Source organism: Lithobates pipiens, unplaced genomic scaffold (assembly GCF_037356315.1).
Source record: "Lithobates pipiens isolate NorthernLeopardFrog02 unplaced genomic scaffold, aLitPip1_a1.2 Scaffold_22, whole genome shotgun sequence".
NCBI lineage: Eukaryota > Metazoa > Chordata > Amphibia > Anura > Ranidae > Lithobates > Lithobates pipiens.
In genome coordinates, this window is record NW_027507784.1 from 144124990 (window position 1) to 144152887 (window position 27898).

General features: G+C 43.5%; 1 protein-coding gene across 4 annotated transcripts in view; it reads left to right on the forward strand.

The window, feature by feature from the left end:
• The window catches only part of FTCDNL1 (formiminotransferase cyclodeaminase N-terminal like), an 86254-nt gene that overhangs the window by 54712 nt on the left and 3644 nt on the right, over window positions 1–27898 (forward strand). For 3 of the 4 annotated variants that reach the window (XM_077448430.1, XM_077448432.1, XM_077448431.1), the window contains 2 exons: window positions 4201–4353; window positions 9808–10002. In XM_077448430.1, the coding sequence (XP_077304556.1) occupies window positions 4201–4353; window positions 9808–10002 (348 nt within the window). The remainder of the gene's footprint in view (window positions 1–4200; window positions 4354–9807; window positions 10003–27898) is intronic. The other variant, XM_077448433.1, reaches the window with a different exon arrangement.

Sequence of the window (27898 nt, forward strand, 5' to 3'; positions counted from 1 at the left end):
GGTTCCAGTAGTCCATGTCCTTAGTCTGTATGTCTTCAGCAAACTGTGGGCTTTCTTGTGCATTATCTTTAGAAGAGGCTTCCTTCTAGGACGACAGCCATGCATACCAGTTTTATGCAGTGTGCGGCGTATGGTCTGAGAATTGACAGGCTGACCCACACCCCTTCAACCTCTGCAGCAATGCTGGCAGCACTCATACATCTATTTCCCAAAGACAACCTTTGGATATGATGCTGAGCACGTGCCCTCAACTTCTTTGATCGACCATAGCGAGGCCTGTTCTAAATAGAACCTGTCCTGTTAAACTGCTGTGTGGTCTTGGCCACCGTGAGCAGCTTGTTTTCAGGGTCTTGGCAATCATCTTATAGCCGAGGCCATCTTACTGTAGAGCAACAATTCTTTCTTTTTCAGATCCTCAGAGAGTTCTTTGCCGTGAGGTGCCATGTTGAACATCCAGTGACCAGTATGAGAGGGTGAGAGCAATAACACCAAATTTAACACACCTGCTCCCCATTCATACCTGAGACCTTGTAAAATGAATGAGTCACATGACACAGGCGAGGGAAAAGGGCTAATTGGGGGAAATTTGGACATTTTCACTTAGGGCTGTACTCACTTTCGTTGCCAGGGGTTTAGACATTAAAGCGGCTGTATAGTCTTTTTTATAACTTTTACCTACAGGTAAGCCTATAATAAGGCTTACCTGTAGGTAAAAAAAAATATCTCCTAAACCTGTATGGTTTAGGAGATATTCCCCTCGCAATGCGCCGCTGACTGCAGCGACGCATGCGCACAGGGGATTCTCAACTGAAAGTCCGGCAGACGCCGGACCCTGCCAGAAAGAAATCTCCCGTGCGCATGCACGGGAGTGACGACCCGGACGACACGCCAAGGGAACATGTCCGCTCCCTCGGCGTGGATCGGGCGAGATGACGGGACCTCGTTCTAAGGTAAGTATTTCATAATGAGCTAGTATGCGGTGCATACTAGCTCATTATGCCTTTTCCCTTGCAGGTCAGAAAAAAAAAAGAAAAATGTCAGCAGATTTACTCCCACTTTAATGGCAACCTGTTAAGCTCTGGTGAACTCCATGCCCAAGAGGGTTAAGGCAGTGCTGGAAAATCGTGGTGGCCACACAAAATAGTAACACTTTGGACCTAATTTGGCCATTTTCACTAGTGTACTCACTTTTGTTGCCAGCAGTTTAGACATTAATGGCTGTGTGTTGAGTTATTTTGAGGGGACACAAAATGTATACTGTTATACAAGCTGCACACTCACTACTTTACATTGTAGAAAAGTGTAATTTCTTCAGTGTTTCATGTCACACGAAAAGATATAATAAAATATTTACAAAAATGGAAGGGGTGTACTAACTTTTGTGAGATACTGTATATAGTGACAAGCATTGAAGTCAATATTATTTTAAAAATCACAAGAAAAAGGTAATGGAAAAAAAAACATAGCAAACCTGTCAACCAGCAGTTGAAGATCGGGCTCATTTACACAGGTGGCCAGGGAGGGTGGTAAAAATAGGCAGATGGTTGAGGCATTGATTTACAGCCCCCCTTAAGCTGCAATGACGGTCGAACAGGGTTGCACACATCATGGCCATGGCAACAATGTTACCACATATTGCATGCTGTGGGCAGTACAACCGCCTAACCTGACCTATTCATGTGACTAGGGCCACAGTGGTGATCCCCGAGGTTCAACCGTGATCCCTGAGGTTGCAGTGTGGTGGTGCTGGCTTATCATAGTTAAAACAAGCAGTGAGGAGGTGATCTATTTCCTCCCAGTCGCCTGTCAACCATGTCAGAAAAGCATTTCACTGCAAATCACTTTTCCGAGGTTTAGATGTTTAGAAACCTGACTGTAAAAATATAGTTCAGAAAAATAACAGCACTTTGTTAATAAAAGAGGCACAGTTCTGTGTTTGTGTATTTAAAAGAGTGAAAGAACGTTAAAGCTGAACAGCTTGTTCCAAAAATCTAACAAAATTATTCTTAAATTTCAAAATATAAAAGTATGTTTTATTAACCTTCTATGCTTTGTTAATTTGCATATTATGTAAGAGTATTTTTTATGGCCAATCTGCCGAAAAGTGATATTTCAGATATTGGTGGAGCCAGGTGGAAGGAGCCACCTTCTAGCTATTGTGGACTCAAGTGGTCACTCCCTACCATAGATTCTGGCTCTGTTTCTGACTCTCCATTGGAGTTTTGGGTATTGTTACTGCTCCTATTGAATTTTCTATGGTGCAAAATAAAACAGTTGGTGACTGTTTGGCTACAGTAAGTGTGCAGAGCAGGAAACTCAGAGCGGAAATATCACCACCATAGTCACTGGAAAGTATAAATAAGGCATTATGTGATTTAATTCTCCAGCATCTACCAAAACCTAGAGATATTTGTTTTGGGTGAAGTAATATTTTAGAATGCAAGGCTGTTTATAAATTGGCTGACTCCAACAACAGCAGATTTCTGCCTGTCTGCAGGGAAATATAAGCAGGAGGAGCTTTTAGTCCTCTGCTGCTGGTCACATTGGAATACAGAGTAAAAATGAATATTGTCAATAAACTGTTTTAAATTGGCATGCAAATATGCTGTATATTTGAAATCAAATCAAAATTATAATTTTTTTGGCAATAACCTGGTGTGGTCAGATTTCTGCCAGTCACAGGCTGTGTGACTCCCCTCCAGCCTGTCTCTTAGATTAAGAGGGAGATGAAGCCTCTATTAATCTACATGCAATATCCCAACCCCATTGTGTTTAGCTGGTTAGTGGGCATGGAGGGGGAGGGATGGAGTGGGTTATCATTTACCACTTTGTGTACACCCACGTGTGTAACTCTATAGTCATGTGGGCTGCTTAGATGTGATAGGGAGGAAATACTTAGCTCAGTATTCTGAGAAATGCAGTGTATACTATTAGGAACATAGAGGCTGAGCCATGGTAAAACTTGTAGCTTTAATGAAGGCTGTGTTTGATGTGCCAATATTCTTTCATTTAAAACACACATAGAATGTTCCATTAACAAATACTTTGTTAATAGAGGATTTGAAGAGTCACATGCAGACAAATTTCAGTGGTGCTAAATAAGTGGAACTGGATAATTGTTCCATCGGGAAGTATGAAAAAGTATACCATGGATGATAGCTGAAAACAGGCTACTGGCCAGCACAAACTGCAATGGATGTCACCAAATGTTTGCCTTTCAATTTCTTTTAGTGATCGATGGCAGCACAATTTTATTTTGTTTTGAAGAAGAAAAAGTTGACAAACTAATAAACCAGTGCAGGGGCAAATTTGTACCAAATTGTATACACCGCATAAAAGAAAGGTACAAAAGAATTCCACAAAGAAAGTCTGTTTCTAAGGCATTTCACGAATTGCTATACTGGCCCGAAAACTAACCAATAAGTTTGTAGTGCGTGCCTGGCTCGGGTTTACTACAACGTAAGATAGGCTTAAGTCTAAGGAAGCTAGAAGAGCAGAAAAAAAAGTGGGAAATGAGAGATAGAGAGAAGAGACAAGGTGATCACGTCATGGGGCAAGTGTGGGGTTTGGGTATGGGAGGGGAAATCTGAGGGATTGGGTGGGTTTATACCAAGGGTGGTTTAATAGGTAACTTGAGATACAAGCAGTTCAATGAAGATATGATGTATTAAAGTCAAGGGTCCCATATTTTACAGAATTTGCTGTTGGGGTAACTTAAAATGCTTGAGAGTTTTTCATGGACTAGACATGAAGTTGTTTCGATTTCCGACCTCGTGGATGTTTACTTTTTTTTTTTCTCCAGGACTTACCTAAGGTTTGCTGAGCTGCTAGCAAAAAAAGAGTCAAGCTTTTGTTGGCTTAAAGTCAGGCCATCTATAGGGTAGTGGAAAATGGCTACCCATGACTTATTGGGGACAACAGTGTAAAAACGTATACAAATTAAACCAAAGATTCTAGGCCAGGCTTGGAAATGTCCACAATGTATGAAACATGTCTCCCTTGTGAATATAACTTCTTTTGATGATTACTGAAAATACATGTCGGTCACATGCTAATTTTTTTCATAGAAATCTAGAGTGGGTTATTTAATTTAACAGAATATTTGTGAGTCAGCCATTGACATGAGACATTCTTACAAATAATAGTATTTTTTCTGAACTGGACCCTTGTTTATGAATCTCTGAATTTGTATCTATATAGGTAAATCTGTTGTGTCTTCTTGTGTGGAAGGCTTTGCATCTATCAACCTATCTGTACATGATGGAATACATCCATGTCTCGGTGCTATTGACCTAGTACCCATCTATCCTTTATCCAGTATAACATTGGAGCAGTGTGGGGATATTGCAGAAGGTAGGTTCTGCTATCTGACACTATCTAAAGTAAAATTTAGTCATGTTTTTAGGGTATCCTGGATCTTGAGTGATTTCTGGCTAGCCAGATCCTTCTTTGATTTGTCAACTTTTGTATTTGCCTATTTTGAAGCTCATTAAGTATTTTCAGGGTTGGGCTAAGTAACTAGCTAGTATCAGGGGTGGCCTCAGGCGGAAGGCCCACATTGTGTGCTGTTTAGCCTGTTCAATAGAGCTAACTAGATTTCCAAGATGTCACTGGTGTGCAGCATATTTTCTTTGAATCGGAAGCTAGGAGCTAGGATCCGTTTCAACGTTTTTTTAGGCAGTCGAAAATTTTAGACCATATTTATTATTTGCACCCTGTCAGCAAATGTTTTTTTATCACTCTTAATGCAAAGGTTAAGGGGATATACAGTATCTCACATAAGTGAGATCTCACATTTTTATTATATCTTTTCATGTGACAACACTGAAGAAATGACACTTTGGTACAATGCAAAGTAGTGAGTGTACAGCTTGTATAACAGTGTCAATTTGCTGTCCCCTCAAAATAACTCAACACGCAGCCATTCATGTCTAAACCGCTGGCAACAAAAGTGAGTACACCCCTAAGTGAAAATGTCCAAATTGGGCCCAATTAGCCATTTTCCCTCCCCAGTGTCATGTGACTTGTTAGTGTTACAAGGTCTCAGGTGTGAATGGGGAGCAGGTGTGTTAAATTAGGTGTTATCGCTCTCACTTTCTCATACTGGTCACTGGAAGTTCAACATGGCACCTCATGACAAAGAACTCTGAGGATTTTAAAATTGCTGCTCTAAATAAAAATGGCCTAGGCCAGTGATGGCGAACCTTGGCACCCCTGATGTTGTGAAACTACATTTCCCATGATGCTCAAGGACTCTGCAGTGTGGTTGAGCATCATGGGAAATGTAGTTCCAAAACATCTGGAGTGCCAAGGTTCGCCATCACTGGCCTAGGCTATAAGAAGATTACCAAGACGCTGAAACTGAACTGCAGTACAGTGGCCAAGACCATACAGCGGTTTAACAGGACAGGTTCTACTCAGAACAGGCCTCACCATTGTCGACCAAAGAAGTTGAGTGCACATGCTCAGCGTCATATCCAGAGGTTGTCTTTGGGAAATAGACATATGAGTGCTGCCAGCATTCCTTCAAAGGTTGAAGGGGTGGGGGGGGGGGGGGGTCAGCCTGTTAGTGCTCAGACCATACGACGCACACTGCATCAAATTGGTCTGCATGGCTGTCGTCCCAAAATGAAGCCTCTTCTAAAGATGATGCACAAGAAAGCCCACAGTTTGCTGAAGACAAGCAGACTAAGGACATGGATTACTGAAAACCATGTCCTGTGTTCTGATGGGACCAAGATAAACTTATTTGGTTCAGATGGTGTCAAGCGTGTGTGGCAGCAACCAGGTGAGGAGTACAAAGACAAGTGTATCTTGCCTACAGTCAAGCATGGTGGTGTAATTGTCATGGTCTGGGGCTGCATGAGTGCTGCCGGCACTGGGGCGCTACAGTTCATTGAGGGAACCATGAATGCCAACATGTACTGTGACATACTGAAGCAGAGTATGACCCCCCTCCCTTTGGAAACTGGGCCGCAGGGCAGTATTCCAACATAATGACCCCAAACAGCTCCAAGACGACCACTGCCTTGCTAAAGAAGCTGAGGGTAAAGGTGATGGACTGGCCAACATCTTTTCAGACCTAAACCCTATTGAGCATCTGTGGGGCATCCTCAAATGGATGGTGGAGGAGCGTAAGGTCTCTAACATCCACCAGCTCTGTGTTGTCATCATGGAGGAGTGGAAGAGGACTGCAGTGGCAACCCGTGAAGCTCTGGTCAACACCATGCTCAAGAGGGTGAAGGCAATCCCAGAAAATAATGGGGGCCACACAAAATATTGACACTTTGGGCCCAATTTGGATATTTTCTTTTTTTTTTTCAAAAAAACAACAAGTTTATTGGTGGACAAAATCAGCAAGTCATACAGCATACAAAACATTTAAGAATAACATGGCTTTCAGAATACACAGACAGATGTCATACAGAGCAACGATAAACATTACAGCTACGGCGGTCAAACTCACTTCAGAATCACCCCAACAACCCACCCACCACCCACCGGCCAGTTCCGCCAATAGACTGGGAACTTAGAGCACATATAATTGCTAGATTGCAATTGTAAACAAGGTGCCTACCGTACAACCTTAGTCAGGCTCCACACATGTGTCTGGATTGGCAAGCCACCTATCCCATATCTTATTATATTTATTGGGACAGCCCCTATGCACATATATGACCTTCTTCAAAGGCAGTGACAGATTCACCTCAAGTATCCACGCTCTAACTGTAAGTGGTACTGTGCGCAACCACAGCTTAGCGATCAGCTTTCTAGCACTGAACAGAGTCTCGTGTAGAAAGGCAGCATGACAGCGGTTGGTCTGAGCGTCAGGAAGAAGGCCTAGTAGGCAAAGTTTGGGATCAGCCTGTAACGGATAACCCATGTGGTCGTGTAGAAAGCGGATGACATGCAACCAAAAGGCTTGAACGTCCGGGCAGGCCCATAGTAAATGATAAAATGTGCACGGGTGAACCCCACAACGCGGACACCCTGGGTCATATGCCGTGCGAAACTTGCTCAGTCTTAGCGGAGTGAGGTAGGCCCTGTGCACAATGTAAAGTTGGGTTAGCCGGTCAGACAGCCTAGGGGAAACCAGTCCAACATTGGTGAGGATGTCCTCCCAGTCTTCAGTGTCTCCAATTTGGATATTTTCACTTAGAAGTTTACTCACTTTTGTTGCCAGCGGTATAGACATTAATGGCTGTGTGTTGAGTTTTGAGGGAACAGCAAATTTACACTGTTACACAAGCTGTACACTCACTACTTTACATTGTAGCAAAGTGCCATTTCTTTAGTGTTGTCACATGAAAAGATATAATAAATAATTTACAAAAATGTGAGGGGTGTACTCATTTTTGTGAGATACTGTATATTATATTAAATAAAACACAATGGGGTTGATTTACTAAAGGCAGATGAGCTGTTCACTTTGCAAAGGGGAATTGTACTTTGCAACGGAATTATTATTAGTGAGTGAGGTGAAGCTCTGCTGACCTCCAAAATGCTTATTTTTTGTTTTCCCTGCATGTGATCAGGTGTTTTTTGCAAAGTTAAACTGTGCCGCTTTCACTAAGCTCTGGACAAATTCCCCTGCAAAGTGAACAGCTTATTTGCCTTTAGTAAATCAACCCCAGTGGCTCACTTTTCAGTGCGATCTCAAAATAAGATACTATTTGCCCCATATAATGTCATTAGATGTCTCAGTGGTTTTAACCATTTGCCTACTGGACACTTATCACCTTCCTGGCCAGGCCAATTTTCAGCTTTCAGTGCTGTGACGCTTTGCATGACAATTGCGCGGTCATGCAACACGGTACCGAAACTAAATGATAATTTTTTTCACACAGAGTTTTCTTTTGGTGGTATTTAATCACTGCTGGGTTTTTCAATTTCTGCTAAACAAACAAAAAAAAAAACTGAAAATCTGAATAAATATATATAATATTTTACAAACAGGTAATTTTTCTCCTTCACTGATGTGCACTTATGCGGCTGCACTGGTTGGGAATTATGAGGAGGTACTGATGAGGCTGCACTGATAGGTGGCACTGATGGGCTCTAAGAGGTGGCACTGATTGTTGACACCGATGAGGCACTGATAGGTGGCACTGGTGGCACTAATTAGCAGCGCTGGTGGGCACTGATTGGCAGCACTGGTGGGCACGGAATGCAGCACTGGCGGGCACTGTTGGGACTGATGTCCCTGTAACAGAAGCCGATTATCATCTTTGTTCTTCTCTTCTCACTCTGTTGGCATGAGGAGAGAAAAGCCAGCTTGTGTTTACATTCTATGATCAGTTGTCATTGGCTGACAGCTGATCATGTGGTAAAGGGCCATTGTGATTGGCCCTTTACCCCGATCTGTGATCAACCGAGTCCAAATGACTCGACGATCACAGAGTACCTTCCCAGTATTGGAGGCCCGTGCTGTAGCTGTCTTTCAGGTATAGTGCGGGCAGCAAGTGATTAAAGGGTGAGAAAAAGCATGCTCGGTGCAGGACTGAGACACACTGTGTATGTCTATAGACATACACAGCCCGACTTGTAAGGGAGCTTGCACATCTGCTCCCTGGGCTGTGGAGGGGGTGGGATCAGCTGGTTCAATCTCCTAGCAGCTCAGAGAGAGGCTGATTCATCTGCCAGTCCAGACATCTGGGTGGATCCCGACTGTAAAATCGGGATCTTTCTCAAGCTTGGACTGAGTGAGTGACATCAGCCGACAGCTGACTTTTGCCAGCTGTTGGCTGAAAAAGGGTCACCGGAATGCAGAACGAACTGCACTCCTGTGACCTGCAAGAGAAGTATAGCCAAAATAAAGTTGCCCATACTTCTTTTAAGTGTACAGTATGTTTGTTAAGAAAATGGACTATGAAACTGTGAACCACCCAGTGACACCCTTATTTAAGGCACTTTGTTATATTTATAGATGTACATAAAATGATTATATGTTGTTTTTATAACATACATTTACCCTTTAAGCAGTGATTTCTAATCTAGTATGATTAAGTAAGTATTTTCAGGTTTGCCACTATTTTAATCACAGGCTTGCTAGCCCATGCATTAAAACAACTGTAACAGAACTATTTTTATAAACCCATATATATTTTTCTACTTTATTTTTATCACGTACTAAAATGACTGTAAGAGTCAATAGGCCACAAGATGTCACTATTGTACTAGTTTTTGCAGCTTATTAGTACGTTTGTGATCTTGAAAGTGCTTCATAGCAGCAATTACATAGAGGATTAACTTAGACATAACACAAGGCGGCGTACAATAATCAGCACTGGTAGTTACCACTTACTAGCTCTAAACGCCTAGTGAAGATTAGTGGCATAGAGCCAAAGCTACTCAGAAATGCATGGACTGTTTTGTGGAAAATAATTTTTTTTAAACAATTTGCTTTTTACTGGTAAAGTCGGGAAGTGGCGCTCTTCTTTACACATTCATATTTCATGTATATTAATGTGATAATCATTTAAATAAATTATCATTTTATGAGGATATCTATAATTAAACTGCAAAAATATTCCTGTAATTTGTAAGCACTATCAGAATATTTACAATATACAGTATAGTGGACCCTATTCATAAAAGTGTTTGAACAAAAACAGTTCTTCTTTGCCAAAGCAAGCAAGCAACCAGAATTTTACTTTCATTGTGCGCATTAAAATGCAACAGCAACGATAGAAGGTAACCAGGACTGTTGTCCCTGCAAATACTTTATGAATGAAGCCCATAAGTGTTTATATTACATTATGTTTCATGCCGGCCTTTCTCTTTATTTTTACATCGAACCTTATTTAGGTATTGCAGAAGAACTGGTCACACTTGTTCCAGGTTGCAGTGTATTTCTTTTTGGCTATGCAGACAGACCAGACATGAAGAGTTTGGCAGATAAGAGGAGATCTATTGGATGGTTTAAGAAGAAATCAGAAATCCATGTGGAATCCCTAAAAGCTGATATCGGGCCAAAACCATCACCAATGCATGGGATAACAGGTTAGTCTTTTGGACCCATCAGAAACAAATATGACTGTGGCATTCTAAAGCTAAAACATTTTTTTTACTTTTATAGCATTCCCTGAATTAAGGTTAAAAAAACATAATGAAGCAATTGGGAGTCATTTGTGGACACAAGAACAGGACTACGAGCTTCAATAACATTCAGTAGCACTTGAAAACCCTTTGCACCTCTAATAAAAAAAAACTTACCCACTTACATTGGCCTTTGACCCCTCTCTTGGAAAACCCAAGATTTCCACCGGGCATCCAAAACAATATTTTTTTTTCATATGAGATGCCCTCACCCATATGTTCTGCTTTATAAGTGGGACACATCAAATCCTTAGCTTTGTTATTATTGCCATCCTCTCCTACGGACAATTTAGTGGAAACTGCTTGCGTTATTTCCAACTTTGTGATTCTTGTACTTTTCTGCATTACCTGAGGTCCCAAAACACGTCCTTTGACCAACTTTGCTATTATCCTACTGTGCCAACACTTGTGGTTTCCCTACTCTAACCCCTAGTACACACGGTCGGAGAATCCGTCGGAATGTGTCCTATCGGACCGTGTCGTCGGATAATCCGACTGTGTGTGGTATGCATTGGACTGATTCCGTCGGAATATCCGTCGGACCCAATTTTCCAACATGTTGGAAATATTTCCCGACCAACTGGGCCGGTCGGACATACTCCGATCATGTGTAGCGAATTTTGATCGGACCAAGTGCCACGCATGCTCAGATCAAATTCCTACATCAAAGCTACTGGCTACTAGCCTGAATGTAGTCCCATCGTAACAAAATTACGTCATCACGTTCTGAAAGATCGGATTTTTCGACAACTTAGTTCGACCGTGTGTATGCAACAGTTTCGGACAAGATCCGATGGACAAGATCCGATGGACAAGATCCAATGGACAAGATCCGAGGGACAAAATCCGACGGAGAAAATCCGACGGATTTGGTTGTCGAAATCTCTGACCGTGTGTACAGGGGCTAAGGCTTAATACTTTTGGGAAACCTATCCCACGAGACCTGACTATATAGCTGAATGGGAGAGAGAACTTAATTGCTCCTTCCCTGACTCTGAGCTCTTCAAATCCTTCACTCTCACACACACAGTGGGTACAGAAATAAATCGCCCCCTTTAAAATAATCACATTTGCAATCTAAAATGAAGACACACAGTTTTTGTTTTATCCAGCTGTATTTACTGTATAACATCTACGTGAAAGATATAACACCACAGATACAACACCAACATTTTTTTGTATTCCTCTCCTGACTTGTAAAGACAGCCAAATACTCCCACCGCTCAGTGGTCTTCGCCAGAGGGAAAGCCAGCAAATATCACATACACAGTCCAATGCCCAGTGGATGCAGCCCTCCTCGGATAGGGATGTCACATGTAGAACTACAGAAACAAAGAAGGGGAAGGCGCAAACCCCTAATGCATTATCCTAGTGAAAACGTAATTTATTAATGTAAAAAGCGATCAATAAAGTGCATACTCACAAAGGTGCATAAGTATACAGAAAATACATAGAAGGATAACATGAGGTAGATCAAGTGTTTCTGCGGCCTCACATATGCACGCTAATGCATTTCGGGGGTGCACCCCCTTCTTCAGAGCTGTGCTTAGGGAAGCTGTTGTTATTAAAAAAAACTTACAGTATATGTGGCCTGAGCAGCAGATCAGTAAACCCCCTTAGTATAGCATTTTAGTAGCAAAAAAATGCACAGTAAGACAGTCACTGCAACAGTACAATTTAGCAGTGTGTGTGTGTATCATAGGTGTGGGTATTTCAACCCAATTCAAGCTTGGAACCTGACATAGTGGTAAAGTATTAGGCATCTGAAGATATGGCTTTTGAATACTACAAAGTATTGGATAAAATCGATTGGCCCTGTTAGAAATTTTCAAATGATCCCAAATCATCTTCCATTCCATTTTCAAATGTACACCTAGTTGGATATATAACCTGTAAAATGCTAGGGAGAAAGGTGGGAAATAGCTCAAATACATGGGAAAAATATATTATTCAAAGCAGATTGTTTCTCAACTCAAATACCCCTATATAACCAGCATTGATTTTAATAGACTCTAGTAATATACAGTTATATAGCATAATGGGTGGCTCCAATCACACCAGTGACCAGGCCTCATGGCAGAATGACCTACACAATGTGAACCATTACTGCTGAGTTTTTTTAAATAAGTAGTCCTAGTATTCAGCATCCTCCGCTGCACTGTGAACCTCACATAGGAACCGTCTCCATGTTCAGAGGCTCATCATCTCTGTTATGTGAAGTTGGTAGCGTGAAAGAGGAAACTCCGGATGATGATATGAATATTGAGAAGTTAGGAAGGAAGATTTGTGAGAAGGGATTGAGAAGTCTACTACCTGGTTCTGGGGTAGATGCTAAAAGTGGTAGTAAATTGGCAAAAAAATAAAAAGCAGTGGCCCCCCCTGCAGCTTTAAGTCATAATGTACTATTATGCACCGCATACGAACACATTATGACAGACTTGGTTGTACATGGACCCCTCCAGTGCAGCGTTGTCACGGCTCCCTGATGCTGCTATCTTCACCTAGTCTTCCTTCTGGTCTCAGGCTGTATGGCTGCCCTTGGCTCTGCCCTGGAGCTCTGAAGGTCTTCAGAGCGCATGCACTGGTGATGTCACAGGCTACATGTTGTGTGAATAACTCCTAAACAGTGCAAGTTCAGGAGATATTCACTGTACCTTCAGGTAAGCCTTATTATAGGCCTCATCTGTAGGTACAAGTTCAAAGGTGGAGTAATTCCACTTTAAGGTTATACTGGCTTTACCTTTAGAGGATGAATAGTTCGATTTTGACCACGCTGATACGAATTGGATGCAAGTTTCCCTGCATCCAATTCACATGACAGGAGAGTGTGAGCGGCTCTCAATGGAGCCGGTTCACACATCTCCGGGACGGCTGCGGAGGGCATTGCACAAGGATCCTGTGCATCTATGGCTCAGTTTCAGGTCTAAATTCAGGCAAAAATTTGTGCCTGATTCGTCCCTGAAACGGAGAACAGGGACGCAACAGACCCCTGTTGTGAGCTGCATCCGTACACAGTGTGAACCCAGCCTAAACCAAAGTAGTGTTTGGGGGGGATGTTTTCTTAGTCATTTTGATTTCCACCAGGACCAGTGACCTTTTACCATGAATAGTCATTGACATGTCCTAATGATTTCCCCCTATTCTTAGTCAAAAAATAGCTATTCTCCCCCTCCCAACTATAAATAAACTCATATCCTTCCTGTGTGGTGGTACAGATGACGAGGACACATGTGGAGCCAATCTCATCATCTTTCCTGAATAAAAACTTGCTTATTCTTTTAATTATTCACCCCTGATGTACAATTGATTTTGATAGTGGGAGAGTGTGTTATGAGGGGACAATAAAACCAACTTATTTGTATGTCTCTGGGCCCCTCTCCCAGCCTTCTGTTTCTGGTTGTGTTCTTCATTTTTGTTTTGTCTTCCTCTGATTCTGTGTATATGACTTCAATAATAATCTGTACCACAAACATCCTCAACATCAATGTTAATAGCATAACGAACCATACCGGGGCTGTTTTGGTATGAGCATTTGTAAACAAAAATCCTTAAAGCATTCAGAACTAATTATTATTTGTCTAAGTGCTTAACTCGTTCTCTGCGCATAACATCTTATATTCAACCATTGTAGAACTTTTGATTATTTTCTTAACCACTTCAGCCCTGGAAGAATTTACCCCCTTCCTGACCAGGCCATTTTTTTGCGATACGGCACTGCTTAGCTTTAACTGACCATTGCGCAGTCATGCAACGTTGTACCCAAACAAAATTGATGTCCTTTTTCCTCCACAAATGGAGCTTTCTTTTGGTGGTGTTTGATCAGAAAAGAGCGTCAATTTAGAAAAAAACACAATATAGCGTACTTTTCGCTATAATAAAAAAACTAAAAAAATAATAATTTCTGCAGTTTAGGCCAATATGTATTCTTCTACATATTTTTGGTAAAAAAAAAATCGCAATAAGTGTATATTGATTGGTTTGCACCGATACTAGTATCAGTTTCGATATCAGTGCCGATACTCAGTATTTGCACAAGTATCGGTACTCCTGTAAATGCACCGATACCTCAAACCGATACTTTCAGCTGTCAGTGGGTCTCCCCAGTGTTAAAGAAGTCCGGTAATTGAAGCTGTCAAAAAAAAAAAAAAAGCAGCCAGCAATGTTTATTAACAACATTGCTCAGCCCTGAAACACTAAAATAAAAAGAAACATTGTTTCTTTTTGTATACCGTATATACTCGAGTATAAGCCGAGATTTTCAGCCTCTTTTTTGAGGCTGAAAGTGCCCCCCTCGGCTTATACTCGAGTCACCGCTGTCTGACTGCCCGAACAGCGTGTCGAGCAGACAGACAGCGGCCATTCTACCTTTCAAAAGCCGCGCCTCCGCCTCCGCCTCCGCCTGTGATAGGCGGAACACTCAATTTCCCAGCAGTCAGTGTTCCGCCTATCACGGACATCGGCTCATCCGAGGATGAGCCGATGTCCGTGATAGGCGGAACACTGACTGCTGGGAAATTGAGTGTTCCGCCTATCACAGGCGGAGGCGGAGGCGCGGCTTTTGAACAGGGGAGTGGCCGCCAGGGCGCCGACGAAGAGCGGCGATCCTGGCATGGGACGACACGGAGGCTCGGGACGGGACGACACGGAGGCTCGGGACGGGACGACACGGAGGCTCGGGACGGGACCGGACGGAGGCTCGGGACACAGGTAGGCTGGACACACAAGGCTGCACGGACACACACACACACACACACACACACACACACACACACACACACACACACACACACACACACGGATGGATGGACACACACACACACACAGGGATGGATGGATGGATGGACACACACACACACACAGGGATGGATGGATGGATGGACACACACACACACACACACACACAGGGATGGATGGATGGATGGACGCACACACACACAGGGATGGATGGATGGACACACACACAGGGATGGATGGATGGACACACACACAGGGATGGATGGATGGACACACACACAGGGATGGACGGACACACAGGGATGGACGGACACAGAGGGATGGACGGACACACACAGGGATGGACAGGCATATCTCACCCTCGGCTTATACACGAGTCAATAGGTTTCCCAGTTTTTTGGGGGTAAATTGGGGGCCTCGGCTTATACTCGGGTCGGCCTATACTCGAGTATATACGGTATTTCAGTTTCTTCATCTGCAGATCAAAGGAATGAACAAATGTTCTTCTGTTTAATCCCTTAATAACCCCTAATTTACTCTAATCAGTCCTATCCTCCTCCATTTAATTATTATTTTCCTGCTTTTTTTTTCTTTTGTTCACGTCTATTTTATAAATGATAAACATGGTTGTCAATGCTTTGTACCATTGCTGACAGCGGAAGTTAAAACAAAACAGTTGCGGTAGGTAACGGTAATTGGTATCGGCGAGTATTAAAAAAAAAAAAAAGTATCGATACTTGTACTCATTGTAAAAAAAACATGGTATCGGTGCATCCTTAGTTTGCGCAAAGTTATAGCGTCTACAAAATAGGGGACAGATTTATGGCATTTTTATTATAAATATATTTTTCTTTTTACTAGTAATGGCTGCGATCTGCAATTTTTATCCTGACTGCGACATTACGGAGGACAGATCGGACACTTTCGAGACCAGTGACATTTATACAGTGAGAAGAGCTAAAAATAGCCATTGACTACTGTATAAATGTCATTGGCAGGAAAGGAGTTAACTGTGTTCTAAGTGTGTGTGTGTGTGTGGGGGGGGGGGGGGGGGGGTTGGGGGCGGTAGGACTGACTGGGGGTGGAGACCGATTGGTGTTCCTACTTAGTAGAAGCACACAATCTGTCTCTACTCCCCTGGGAGAACCGGGATTTGTGTGTTTACACACACAGAATCTGGTTCTCGCTCAGTCTCGAGCGATCGCAGGTGCGCATGCATGCCGGCTAAAGTGTTTTAAAGAGCTGACATACAGCTAAGAAGGATCGTGCAGGGGAGCCATCCTGCCGCAGTATAACTGCGGCGGCTGGTCCGGAAGCGGTTAAAAAAGGTTTTAAGACATTTCTCCCAGTACAGGTTGATTTAAGTAGACCAGGCCCCAGATATCTGTCACAATGCACTGAAATTGGAGATGGACTCTGCCAGGCATAAAATGGTTGTCATAGAAAAATAAACTCTTTCAGTTTCGAAAATGTTAAAGTAGTCCAAGGTTTTAAAGGGACTAAGAAAAGAGTACCTAAACAAGCAAAAATTAATTACTGGTACAACATAATTTAACCACTTCAGCCCTGGAAGATTTTACCCCTTCCTGACCAGAGCACTTTTTACAATTTGTCACTGCGTCGCTTTAACTGATAATTGAAATTTCTAGAGCGATCAGTGCTAGAAATATGCACTGATTTACTATATAAATGTCACTGGCAGGGAAGGCGTTAATGCTAGGGGGCAATCAAGGGGTTTAACTGTGTGTTCCCACTGTGTGGGCATAGGACTAACTAGGAGAGATGACAGATCATTGTTCCTACTTTGTAGGCACTCATGATCTGTCTCCTCTCCTCTAACAGCACAGTGATTTGTGTGTTTACACACACAAATCCCCGTGCTGGCTCTCATGCATGCAATCGCGCCTGCTATCCATGCGCATCCGGTCCCCCGCTGTGCAGCGGGAGCGCACGTGCTTCAGGCGGCGCGCTCATGCGCCCTCTGGTGGCTCTCCTGGGATTTCGCCCAGGAGAGCCATTCTGCCGCAATATATCTGCGTCAGCCGGTCACGAACTGGTTAAGTTTGTCTGATTTTAAATATAATCAACAGGACTCAACTCTTTAACCACTACAGCACTTTTTAACCCCTTCATGCCAAAGGGTAAAACAAATCTTAACCACTTGCCGACCGCCGCACGCCGATGTACGTCGGCAGAATGGCACGGGCAGGCATATTGGCGTACAGGTACGTCCATGCCTTCCCGCGGGTGGGGGGCCCGATCGGGCCCCCCTCCCGGTGCCAGCGGCGGTCGGATTCCGTGCAGGAGCGATCCGCGATGAGGGGGCGACCATTCATTCATGGCCACCCCCTCGCGATCGCTCCTGACGAATGAAATGCTTCCCCTACATCACTTCCTCTCCTGTATTGTAAACACAGGCAGAGGAAGTGATGTAATCTCTCCTTGGGTCGGACTTTTTCGTTTCCGGCACCGAGGAGAGATGATCAGTGAGTTGCACCAACACACTACACTAACAGTAGAACATGCCAGGCACACTTTCACCCCCCCCTTCACCCCCCGATCACCCCCCCAATCACCCCTGCACCCCCAGTCACAGTGACACCAATTGCATTTTTTTTTTTATTATTGCATTGGTGTCATTTGTGACTGCAATAACTGTTAGGGCAGTTAGGGTTAGCCCTCTTTAGGTCTAGTGTACTCCCTAACCCCCCAATAAAGGTTTAACCCCGTGATCACCCCCCTGTCGCCAGTGTCACTAATAAGCGATCGTTTTTCTGATCGCAGTATTAGTGTCACAGGTGACGCTAGTTTGGCAGGTAGGTATTTAGGTTCGCCGCAGCTTTTTATAGCGTCAGGGACCCCCATATACTACTGCATAAAGCCCCCTGATTGCCCCCTAGTTAACCCTTTCACCAGTGATCACCATATAACTGTCACAGGTGACGCTGGTTGGTTGGTTATTTTTTTATAGTTTCAGGGCACCCGCCATTGATTACCTAATAAAGGTTTAACCCCCTGATCACCCGGCGGGTGATATAAGTTTGAGGGTCAGATAGGGTCTGCGTCGCCCCAGGCAGCGTCAGTTTAGTGCCAGTACCGCTAACACCCACGCGCAAAGCATATACCTCCCTTAGTAATATAGTATCTGAACAGATCAATATCTGATCTGATCTGATCAGATCTATATTAGCGTCGCCAGCAGTTTAGGTTTCCCAAAAACGCATTGTTAGCGGGATCAGCCCAGATACCTGCTAGCACCTGCGTTTAGCCCCTCCGCCAAGCCCAGCCCACCCAAGTGCAGTATCGATCGATCACTGTCACTTACAAAACACTAAACACATAACTGCAGACAATGAACTCTGTCGCCCTCGTGGAGACCCTGCATACGACCTTAGAAAGCCTGAAGGCGGTGCTTGGCTTTCGGGGCCCCGTACGCAGCTAGGCTCCCAAAAAATCCCACACATGTGGTATCCCCATACTCAGGAGAAGCAGCAGAATGTATTTTGGGGTGTCATTTCACATATGCCCATAGCATGTGTGAGCAATATATCATTTAGTGACAACTTTGTGAAAAAAAAAAAAAAAAGTTTTTTTTTTCTGCAACTTGTGGCAAAATATAAAATATTCCATGAACTCAACATGCCTCTCAGCAAATAGCTTGGGGTGTCTACTTTCTAAAATGGGGTCATTTGGGGGGGTTTTGTGCCATCTTGGCATTTTATGGCCTTCAAAACTGTGATAGGTAGTGAGGAGTGAAAATTACAAATGTATGCCATTAGAAATCCTGAAGGCGGTGCTTGGCTTTCGGGGCCCCATACGTGGCTAGGCTTCCTAAAAGTCGACCACATGTGGTATCCCCGTACTCAGGAGAAGCAGCAGAATGTATTTTGGGGTACAATTCCAAAATTTATTTTTGTCATTATTTAATCGCTTGAGGCAAAAAAATAAAATATTCAATGGGCTCAACATGCCTCTTATCAATTTCCTTAGGGTGTCTACTTTCCAAAATGGGGTCATTTGGGGGGGGGGGTTTGTACTGCCCTGCCATTTTAGCACCTCAAGAAATGAGATAGGCAGTCATAAACTAAAAGCTGCGTAAATTCCAGAAAATGTACCTTAGTTTGTAGACGTGACAACTTTTGCGCAAACCAATAAATATACACTTATTGACTTTTTTTTTACCAAAGACATGTGGCTGAATACATTTTGGCCTAATTGTATGACTAAAATTGAGTTTATTGGATTTTTCTAATAACAAAAAGTAGAAAATATCATTTTTTTTCAAAATTTTCGGTCTTTTTACGTTTATATATCAAAAAATTAAAATCGCAGAGTCAGTCAAATACCTTTAAAAGAAAGCTCTATTTGTGGGAAAAAAAGGATGCAAATTTTGTTTGGGTACAACATTGCATGACCGCGCAATTACCAGTTAAAGCAGCGCAGTGCCAAATTGTAAAAAGACCTCTGGTCATTGACCAGCAAAATGGTCCGGTCTGAAAGTGGTTAAAGTGATTGTAATTCTTGTTTGGTTTTTTTCCCATAAAAATAATAAACATGTTTTACTTACCTGCTCTGTTGCAGTGGATTTGCACAGAGCAGTCTGGATCCTCCTCTTCTCAGGTCCCTCTTCTGTGATCCTGGCCCCTCCCTCCTGTTCAGTGCCCTCTCAGCAAGCAGCTTGCTATGGGGGCACCTGAGCCGAGTCACAGCTGCCTGTGTCCATTCAGACTTGGAGCCCCGACCCGGACCCACCCATTCTCTCCCCTGATTGGCTAGCTGACTTTGACAGCAGCAGGAGCCGCTGCTGTGTCTCAGCCAATCAGGAAGGATAATCTTGGACGGCTGAGACACTCATGGACATCACTGGACAGAGATGGGGCTCAGGTAAGTATTTGGGGGGGGGGGGGGGGCTGCTGTACACAGAAGGCTTTTTATCTTAATATATAGAATGCGTTAATATAAAAAAAAAAAAAAAAACCTTCTGCTTTTATGTCTAAGCACAATTTTGCAACTTTGACATGTGTTAATAAAACTGTACATATCATCACAACTACTTTGTACATCCAGTTGAATTATACCTTGTTTTTTTCAGGATAAATTGTGCCAATTGGGCCAATTCATTATCAAAGGAAAATTGGCCCAAAATGTTTATATTTCACGCTACTACCGTAACTTACCACCAAAATAATTTCTCCTGCTCCTGGCGATCACAACAATACTACATATGTGTATGTTATTTGTTGTATCCGTAGTACATCCCAGAAATAATAGTGTGCATTTTGCTTATTTTTTTTTTTTGTCTTGCCTACAGCCCCTTTCACACTGAGGCGCTTCTAAACTTCTAAACAAGAGTGCTTTTGAAGAGCTTTTCAGGTGCTTTTGAAGAGCTTTCCGTTCATTTCTAAAGACAGGGGCGTTTTTTCACCTCCCCATCAGAGCACCGCCCCAGTGTGAAAGCATTAATTGATTTTAATGGAAATAAATTTTCGTGAGCTTTTCATGCACTTTTTTTTTTAACATGAAAGCGCCTGTAAAGCACCTCAGTGTGAAAGGGGTCTAAAACACACTGACATAAGAGGTTGATTTACTAAAGGCAAATAAACTTAGCAAAGTGCAGTTTCACTCTGCAAGTGTAGTTGCTCCAGAGCTTAGTAAATGAGTTAAAGCTTCACTTTGCAAAGAATACCCAATCATGCACAATTTTTTTTTAATAAACAGCATTTTTGCTTGCACATGATTGGATGATGGAAGTCAGCTGAGCTTCTACTCCTTTACTAAGCTCTGGAGTACCTGCTCTTGCAGAGTGCAACTGCAGTGTATTTACCTGTAGTAAATGAACCCCTAACTGACAAAGATATTAAAAGAAAAAAAAATCCTGCCTAAAATATACTGACCTTGACCTTTGACCCTTACTTGACCCAAACACTAACCCTGGCACTGACCTAGATCAAAACTTGGTCTAAGTATTATTTATTTTCTTTTTCTACACACACTTTTGCAGGGAGAGATAAAGATGCAATGTATCTTTCCTTTCCATTCATAGAGAGAAAAACACAGGGGCGGGCTTCACAGCAATTGATCACTGTGGTAGCCAATCGGAGGCTACCAAAGTGATCAAGTGACTCGGAATCGGGAGTCCCGGTCTCTGTGCTGGGAACACACTATGCGATGTGCTCCCAGCACAAATGTAGATACGCAAATATGAGGACCCTGCAACAAAAAGCCCAGTGCAGTGGGGCCGCATATTTATGTTACATTGGTCCCAAGGGGTTATACAGCCATACTGCTTATGGAGCTCTCTCGACAGGTGACTATAGGGTTTATTTACTAAATATGGGGAGTGCAAAATCTGGTGCAGCTCTGCATGGTAGCCAATCAGCTTAAGCTTGTTCAATTAAGCTTTGACAATAAAATCTGGAAGCTGATTGGTTTCTATGTAGAGCTGCGCCAGATTTTGCCCACTCCTAATTTAGTAAATCAACCTCTATGTGTATGGAAAATTTAATTTCATAGGTTACTTTATGTAGACTACAAAAACATTAAAGTGTTACTAAACCCAGGACCCTGCATTCACTATATCTGGTCTCCCACAGTACACAGAAATGCAATTATTTTAGTAAATATAAACTGCTAAATGCTTTTTCTCGTCAGCAGTATATTGCAGTCTTGTGACTTCTGTCAGTGTCTGGTTAAAGCTTATAGGAGAAGTTTTCATTCTCCTCTGACTATCCCATGAGGCTGCAGGAACCCTGACCCTCTCTAGCAATACACACCAAACTGACCATGTGCAGAGTGACTCCAAAGGCTCTGGCTTATCAGTATAACAACCATGCTTTACTGCATATACAGACTGATTTTACTGTTGTGGGTTTAGTAACACTTTAACTAGTTGCCACCCTCCCACCGTGAAATGACGGCAGGGCAATACGGCTCTTGTTTTGGGACACTGTCACATGACAGCGTGCCAGAATGGCCGATCCCGTGGGGGCGCGCAGTGCAGTGATCTTGGCTGCGCTGTGTTGCTAGGACACGGCATGACCCCGATCTCTGTAAAGAGCAGTGTCTGCGCCCAGGTGCCTCACATTAACAGAGTTAGGAGAGCAACTCCTCATAGGAGACATCTACACATGTAATTAGGGCACTGATCATCAGTGCCCTGATTACAATGGCGATACCAGTGCCACAAATCTGTGCCAGCGACGAGTGCCCATCAGTGCCCACAGTTGTCACCAATCAGTTCCCATTAGTGATGCCAGTCCATGCTAGGCTATCAGTCCCGCCCATCAGTGCCACCCATCAATGCCCATCAGTACCGCCTATCCATGCCACCTATCAGTGCCACCTATTAGTCCCCACCAGTGCCGCCTATCAGTGCTCATCAGTGTCCAAAAGTGCGTCGTATTAGTGCCTCCTCATCAGTGCCACCTAATCAGTGCCCATAATGCCTTGTACACACGTTCCGATTATCGGACGACATATCATTTGCATTTTGTTGCATAAAACTAATATACAACATTGCAAAATGTGCGCTAAGAAAAGTACGATTTTTCTCGTATGATTCTGGAAAAACCTTCCGCTGTGTGTAGCTACATATTTGAAATGATGTCAAATACATGTGACCCCTGTGTCCTTTTGGTTTATTTTCGTGTTTCTGATCATGCTTGGTGTTCGCCCATCAATTTTTATCAGACTCATACTGTACTGATTAACCTCCCTAGCGGTAATCCCGAGTCTGGCTCGAGTTGGGATTTTAGCAACATAAGCAGTAACCCCGAGCCAGACTCGGGATCGCATCGCTGGATACAGGGAGGACACAGGGAGAAGTTTCTTACCTTGTCCCCTGGATCCAGCGATGTCCTCCGCGCTGTGTGATCGTGCTGTCCTCCACTCGATTCACACAGTGCCTGAATGCCGCCGAGCTCCGCTCCCATGCGCCGTATCGGCGCCAAATTCAAAAAAGTAAAAACACATAACACACACAGTACTGTAATCTTACAGATTACAGTACTGTATAAAAAAAAGGACACGCCCCCTTTGTCCCTAGTGGTCTGTGCAGTGCCCTGCATGCACTTTTATATTATAAATACTGTTTTTCTGCCTGGAATTTGGAGATTGCCCATAACAACCAAAAAGTGTCCCTTTATGTCAAAAATGATTTTAGACCAAATAGAAAACAGCGATAATAAATTATAATCACTTGCAGAATTGAGCGATAGGGATTTGTGGGGAAAATAAAGGATTGTCTTATGATGGGCTGTTGTCTGAGCAAAGTTCTCGTGTTTGTCCCTTTGGATTTTGTTGGGCGGACTGTCGCGATCGGCTATCGAAAGCTGTGTACTAACGATCAGATTATCGAACAATCAATCCAAAAGTGATTTTTATCATCCAATAATCGGAACGTGTGTACGAGGCATTAGTGCCGCCTCATCAGTGCCCATAAGTGGCACCTCATCAATGCCCACCAGTTCAGCCTATCAGTTCCCATCAGTGCCGCCTCATCAGCACACATCATTGAAGGAAAAAAACTACTTAATTACAAAATTTACTGACAGAAACTAAGTAAAAAAATGTAAAAAAATGTTTTGGTTTTCCTTTTTTTTTTTTTGTTGTAAAAAATAAAAAAAATAAAAAAACAAAAGAAAGATCTATTTGTGTGAAGAAAATGATAAAAATGTCACCTGGATACAGTGTCGCATGACCACGCAATTGTCATTCAAAGTGTGACAGTGCTGATAAATGGCCTGGGCAGGAAGGGGGTGTAAGTGCCCTGTAGGCAAGTGGTTAAGAACAATAAATGTTTTTTTACCATAGAGAACTTGCAATATGCATTATAAGTATATACATACATACATGAATATTAGTCACAGCTTAAAGCAGTATTAAGCCCAAAGCCAAACATGTAATATTGTACAGCTTACCAATCATTAGATGTGGTACCTGCATTCATTTTCTTTTTTAGGCTTGTTTGTCTCTGCTTTCACCTGGTGAGCTGTCCAATAACACACTTCCTATATTAGAGTGTCTCCACTCTGGATGAAGGAGAACAGGGGCACCTTAGGACAGCAGCATTGCCAGGCAGAGGGGAGGGGAGTGGTAGATGTACTACCAGATTTAAATACACTAGCAAATTGAAGTCAAACTCCAGATGATACGTTTTAAGCAGTTACAGCAAATGTTTTTTTCCTTTTAGGAAAAGGGGTTTACATAAATAAAAGCTGGGCACCCTTGCCACTGTGAAATGTTTGTCTCGTTTCTGTAAATTATATATTCTGCATATTATATACTATATATTCTGTTCTTTTGAAAAACAGTAGGCTTACTGACTGGATCTTTAGATGAAAATAGAAGAAAGAAAGCCTAAAAAAGTTGAATACAACCATTGCATCTAACAAATGGCAAGCTGCAATATAATAATTGTTTGCTTTTGGGATTAATACCACTTTAATTTATAACTTCAACTCCAATAAAGGAATTAATTTCCCTTTGCAATCACAATGCCATCTGGTTTCCCGTGGTACAGCACATTATAGTGTGTTAATTAAATTATAAACCACTGTTTAAAACCGAGTAACAAATTGTTAGTTTGCAGTCATCACAACTTTGTCCTCATATACTGTATGTCAGTGGCCTCACAATACAATGGACTTCCAGTTGTGTTACGTAGCCCATAATGCCTTGCATGAGATCTGCTAAGATTTATGGTCCATTCACACTTGTGCCCAGCCCATTCTTTTCAGTGGCACCTGTTCAAATCAGTGTAACTTATCCTCTTCAAGCTGACCGCCTCCTGGCCCTTTAAGCCCTTGTACACACGGTCGGAGATTCCGACGGAATGTGTCTGATCGGACCGTATTGTCGGATAATGTGACTGTGTGTGGTCTCCATCTGACTGTTTCCGTCGGAATATCTGACGGACCAAGTTTCCAACTTGTCTATAAAATTTTCCGACAACATGCTCCGATCGGACATACTCCGATCATGTGTAGCCTACTCCGACGGACAAAGTGCCACGCATGCTCAGATCAAATTCCTAGACCAAAGCTATTGGCTACTAGCCTGAACGTAGTCCCGTCGTAATGAAATCACGTTATGTACAATCGGATTTTCTGACAACTTTGTCCGACCGTGTGTATGCAACAGTTTCGGACAAAATCCAACGGATTTGGTTGTCAGAATGTCCGACCTTGTGTACAAGGGCTTAGAGTTCTAAAAGCATGGAGGCAGGCATTTGGGTCATGTGACCACTGACTGGCTGCCACCGCGGTCGCATGATCAGAAAGCTCCTTATCGCAAGTATGCATCTGGAGCTTACTGATCCCCGGCAGCTACTGGGCTGAGAGTGCAGTTGTAAACACAGCCGCATATAACAGCCGCACACCATCAACACCCACCCACTGCGGCGCCAAGGGGTTAAAGTCTCAGCGACTTTGAAAAGGTGCTTGCACTACTTTGGCGCGACTGTTAATGTGACTAAAGTCGGATCAAAGTTGCACCAAAAGTCGCATTCAAAGTTGCACTGCAATTCATGCAACTTTGGAGACATGCATGTGAATGGAGCATAATAGTTTAAATAATGATCATATATAGCAGGAATCACATACACGACCACTGGATTTGTAACCTGTATATGGAAACAGCTTAAGTACAGTGACTTGAAAAAGTATTCACACCCCTTGACATTTTCCACATTTTGTCATGTTACAACCAAAAATATAAATATTGGGATTTTATGTGATCGACCAACACAGAGTGGCACATGATTGTGAAGTGAAAGGAAAATGATAAATGGTTTTCAAAATTTTTTACAAAAATTTGTCCCCCTGAGTCAATATTTTGTAGAACCACCTTTCGCTGCAATTACAGCTGCAAGTCTTTTTGGTTATGTCTCTGGCAGCTTTGCACATCTAGAGAGTGAAATTGTTGCCCATTCTTCTTTGCAAAATAGATCAAGTTCAAGTTCTGTCATATTGGATAGAGAGCATCTGTAAACAGCAATTTTCAAGTCTTGCCAGAGATTCTCAATTGGATCTAGGTCTGGACTTTGACTGGGCCACACTCATGTCTAACACATGAATATGCTTTGCTCTAAACCATTCCATTGTAGCTCTGGTCATTGTCCTGCTGGAAGGTGAACCTCTGCCCCAGTCTCAAGTCTTTTGCAGACTTTAATGCCACGTACACACGATCGGATTATCCGGCAAACTTGGACAATCGGCCCGTGTGTGGGCTCCGGCTGACTTTTTCTTACCAAAAGTCAGCCAGACTCGGTAGTCCGGCGGACAATCCGCCCGTCTGTGTGCTAGTCCGCCGGACTTTTGAAATGAACGGACTTGCCCACGCACGGAGTAAAGTCCGTTCATTTTAAATGTGGCTCCAGGTAGACGAAACTAGCGAAGGAAGTCAATGTCACCACCTCCATCGGCGAGATTGATACCTCGCTAGCCCCGTCACCTGGTATGGATTTAAAGGGGAGCCCCTACGCTGAATAAACGGCGTGGGGGTCCCCCCAAGGTCCCAGAGGATGCTGGGACTGACATCATAAGGGGCGGAGTCACCACGTTACATCACTCGGTGACCCCGCCCCTTATCCCTATATAAGTCGCCGCACGTGTCCCTGCCATTACGGCCAGAGAGAGCATTGTGTCAACATCGGAAGAAGAGAAGAAGAAGGAAGAAGAAGAAGCAGAAGGCGGCGGCGACAGCAACAGAAGATGGGGCCAACGCTAGTAAAAGAGCTGGAAGAATAAACGAAGAGCGGGACAAGACCCCCGAAGTCGGAAGAAGACCCACGGACGGCAGCGGCGACGAAGGAGAAAGCCGGACTCCTCCACTAGTAAAAGAGCTAGCAAAAGAGCAGAAGATAGCGGAGTCTGGCAAGAAGACCCCCGAAGATGGAAGAAGACCCCCAGAGCTGTCTAGTAAAGTATTAAAACCTGTATTGTGTTTTTTTATTAACACTTTTTTCCCCCCAGGTGAATGGGTAGGGGTACATCGTACCCCATACTCATTCACATAGGGTAGGGGGGCCAGAATCTGGGGGCCCCTTATTAAAGGGGGCTCCTGGATTCTGATATGCCCCCCGACCGCAGACCCCGACAACCCTGGCCGAGGTCCTTGTCCTCATCAACATGGGGACAAGGTGCTTTGGGGTGGGAGGGGGCGCAGGTCCCCACCCCCTTTCCTGACCGGCCGGGCCGCGTGCTCGGATAAGGGTCTGCTATGGACTTTGGGGGGACCCCCACGCCGTTTTTTCACCGTAGGGATTCCCTTTTAAATCCATAACAGGTGACGGGGCTAGCGAGGTGTCAATCTTGCCTGTGGAGGCGGCGACATTGACTTCCTTCGCTTGTTACGTCTACTTGGAGCCACGTTCAAAATGAACAGACTTTACTCCGTGTGTGGGCAAGACCATTCATTTCAAAAGTCCGGCGGCTTGTCCGCCAGAAAAGTCTGGCCGTGCGTGGACAGGTCCGCTCGTTCGGAAAGTCCGGTGGACCTCCGCTGCAAAGTCCGGCGGGTTGTCCGCCGGACAGTCTGATTGTGTGTACGTGGCATCACAGGTTTTCTTCTAAGATTGCTCTGTATTTGGCTCCATCCATCTTCCTGTCAACTCTGACCAACTTCCCTGTCCCTGCTAAAGAAAAGCATCCCTATAACATGATGCTGCCACCACCATGTGTCACGGTGGGGATGGTGTGTTCAAGGTGATGTGGAGTGTTATTTTTCGCCACACATTTGTTTTGCTTTTAGGCCAAATAGTTCAATTTTGGTCTCATCTGACCAGAGCACCTTCTTCCACATGTTTGCTGTGTGCCCTACATGACTTCTCGCTAACTGCAAACAGACTTCTTATGGCTTTCTTTCAACAATGAATTTCTTCTTGCCACTCTTCCATAAAGGTCAGATTTGTGGCGTGAACGACCAATAGTTGTCCTGTGGACAGATTCTTCCACCTGAGTTGTGGATCTCTGCAGCTCCTCCAGAGTTACCATGGCTTACTCTTGGCTGCTTCTCTGATTAATGTTCTTCTTGCCCGGCCTGTCAGTTTAGATGGACGGCCATGTCT